This window comes from Salvia hispanica, chromosome 1, assembly GCF_023119035.1.
Source record: "Salvia hispanica cultivar TCC Black 2014 chromosome 1, UniMelb_Shisp_WGS_1.0, whole genome shotgun sequence".
Classification (NCBI taxonomy): Eukaryota; Viridiplantae; Streptophyta; class Magnoliopsida; order Lamiales; family Lamiaceae; genus Salvia; species Salvia hispanica.
In genome coordinates this window covers 20,366,064-20,369,054 of record NC_062965.1, presented here as the reverse complement: position 1 = coordinate 20,369,054, position 2,991 = coordinate 20,366,064, and the positions used below count along the sequence as shown (strand labels likewise).

The following is a 2,991-nucleotide window of genomic DNA, read 5'->3' as shown; positions in this document are numbered from 1 at the left end:
TATATAAAAATGGATCTCACGTTTCACTATCTTTTCTCAATTACTTTCCTTTATATTTCTTAAAACTCATGCCGAACTTAAATGAGACTTATAATGACGGACGAAGGAAGTATTGTTTTAAGATTATGAGGATAGTTAGATTTGAAAAGAGAGACAAGTATGTGTTGAGCAATCATGCAATTGTAGTTCCATTTCTATTACTCTCTGTTCCATAGTAGTGGAATCATTTTACCAATTTGGTATGTTCCATAATATTGGAGTCATTATCTTTTTTAGTAAAAGTCAATACATTTTTTCTCACTTACTTTACTCTCTCTTATTCTCTCTTCATCTCTTTTATCTTTTCTCTTTCCTGCTTTATTCTTCATTTACTTAACTCACTTCGCACAATTTTTTCTTAATCTCCGTGCCAAAAAGAAATGTCTCAACTACTATAGAACAAAATGAGTACTTACAATTACAATTAACTAAATAGTTAATCGTCCAAACTCAACCATTGGACAAAAGTCATGTGCAATGTATATTTCAATACTAAGATGAGTATAAAAATATAGGGAGTATAATTATTTATTTATAAGATTTGATAATGCCTTCCTCATCATTTTTTTTAATGTTCAAAAAATTCTAATGTTTGCAAATTTGGTTGAGATATTTGCAATATGCTTTGTTATTACGACGATATTAGTATATTTTGATTTATACTCCGTATATTCTGATTTCATGACTCATTAGGTAAACTATTAAATCTAGAATATTTTAATCTAAGTAAAATATGAAGTGGAGTACTAAAATATAAACTGGAGTACTAATTAATTTAATATTATTGCTTGTAAAATATTATTACTAAAATATGAAGTGCAGTGCCTCAGAGACTACATCATTTCCATATTTCAATTCCCTCTCTCTTTCTTGGTCTACGTATCTATTCCTATATCTCTATCTATTTCACACGGTGACTTCTTCCCTTCTTCTTCCCCGTCTCTCTAAAAATCATACGACAAGAACAACATTATGGGTTCTCTCTTCATTTTCCGCCCCAAGCACAGAATAATTATACAGTGTCCGGCTCCGGCAAGCCCCCGCTGGAGCGGGGGCTTGTCCCTTACTAGTTCCGCCGCTGCTTATGCCAGAATTGTTCTTATCAAAAGAAGGTTTTGTGTGGAGTTCAAGCTTCCGTGGGGTCGGAGGCGGACCTGCGCTGGGTCAATGGTCGATGATGATGTTTTTCGGCAGTGCTCGGTGGACCGCCGGTGGGGTCGGTCGACCCCACGCGACCCCACCTGGGTCCGCCGCTGCCTCGAACACTCATCTATTATTCACAATAAAAAACGTGATAAGCCCCTTATTAACAAATTTTGGAAAACCAATTATATTATTCAAATTAGGTATACCATCACACGTGGCACAAAATAATTGGAGCCACCTCACTATTCCGGATAGAATAAATGAATCACATTTTGCATGAAACCCTAGCTCCCAACTTCTATAAATAGCATGAACAGTTAATCACAAAATTAACACACACAAACACACACACACACACTTGTAAAATACTTATCAAATATCCTCAATGGCATCATCCATGACCATGACCACCTCCTTCTATGGTGGCGCTGTCGCCACCAAGCCAGCCACCGCCACCACCCGTCCCAGCCAGCTGGCGGTGAGGGCCTCAATGGACTTTGAGAAGGTGGTGGCGACAGCCGCAGAGACCACCAACACGAGGCGGGGCCTTGTGTTGGCAGGCATGGCCGCAGTAGCCGCATCATCCGTCGCAAAAGCTGCAACGGCTGAGACGTATGGTTTATTATAAGTATTGAATTGTTTATACTATTATTACTATTATTATTATTATTATTATTATTATTATTATTATTATTATTTATATCTATCATATACACTTTCTATCATATACACTTTTTATGCTACTACTATAATTTATTTGTCGCTTTATAGTTTAACTCATAATCTCTTTCTGCTTCCTTCTCTTTTTATACTTTATTTTGTATCCACTTAACTAATTCAACACAATTTTCTTAAATCTCGCTCCTAAATGAAATTCATCTACTACAATTTATTGTGGTTCACTATAAAGATTGAAATATTACACTTCTATACTACTATAGTTTATTTGTCGCATTATAATTTAACTCATTAACTCTTTCTAGTTTCTTCTCTTTTTATACTTTATATTCTGTATCCACTTAACTAATTTAACACAATATTCTTAAATCTCGCTCCTAAATGAAATGCGTCTACTATGAAAGACAGACAGAGGGAGTATTTTTTATCCAACTAAATTTATATTTGGTGATGATGTGTAGGATCGTCGGCGGCTACACTGACCAAGATCCAACGAAACGGGAGTATTTCCAAATAGCAACATTCGCGGTGTCGGAATACAACAAACAGAAGAATTTGGGCTTCATTTTGGAGTCTGTGTTTAGGGCTCAGACGCAAGTGGTGTCTGGTGTGAATTACAAAGTCGCGTTCACGGTCAGGGATAATCGCCCCGGCAACCCCTCCAGCAACTTCGAGGCCGTTGTTTACTCAAAGGCCGCGCCTACACTCCTTGAGCTCATTTCCTTCGACCCACTTCTTAAATAGCTTTTCTCATCGCAACAAAAATATCTCCACTGTTTGTTTAGCACTTTCCCTAGCCTCTATAAGGCCTTTTATTTCCTAGCCTGAATAAAGGCTTTTATTGTAATTTGGAGATACTTTTTCACAATATTGTCAATAAATGACATTCCCCTCTTTATTTCTTGTTCGACCGTTTCTTCTTCATCTTCTTTAAAGTTTGTACAGTTAAGTTACTAATTACTAGTATTACACTACATTGCCAATAATATAATAATGAAGTTATGACATCATAATTAGAACTAGTGTAAAAATCAAGCAACTAAAACTGAATTTATATAATTAAAGTAAATTAGTACTCCTATATCAATAAGTGCTATACCTTTTAATTTATTAGAATTATTAAGAACT

General features: G+C 35.7%; 1 protein-coding gene across 1 annotated transcript; it reads left to right on the top strand.

Annotated features, from left to right (window-relative positions):
* The first annotated feature begins 1,510 nt into the window (after positions 1 to 1,510).
* LOC125219748 (cysteine proteinase inhibitor 5-like) lies at positions 1,511 to 2,766 on the top strand. The gene is made up of 2 exons (XM_048121797.1): positions 1,511 to 1,797; positions 2,325 to 2,766. The coding sequence occupies exons 1-2, from the start codon at positions 1,571 to 1,573 to the stop codon at positions 2,605 to 2,607; spliced, it is 510 nt and encodes a 169-aa protein (XP_047977754.1). The 5' UTR covers positions 1,511 to 1,570; the 3' UTR covers positions 2,608 to 2,766.
* Positions 2,767 to 2,991: the final 225 nt, after the last annotated feature.

Coding starts and splice junctions, on each gene's coding strand:
- LOC125219748 (XM_048121797.1), top strand. CDS start 1,571: ATGGCATCATCCATGACCATGACCACCTCCTTCTATGGTGGCGCTGTC. Junction 1,798..2,324: donor AAAGCTGCAACGGCTGAGAC/GTATGGTTTATT, acceptor GATGATGTGTAG/GATCGTCGGCGGCTACACTG.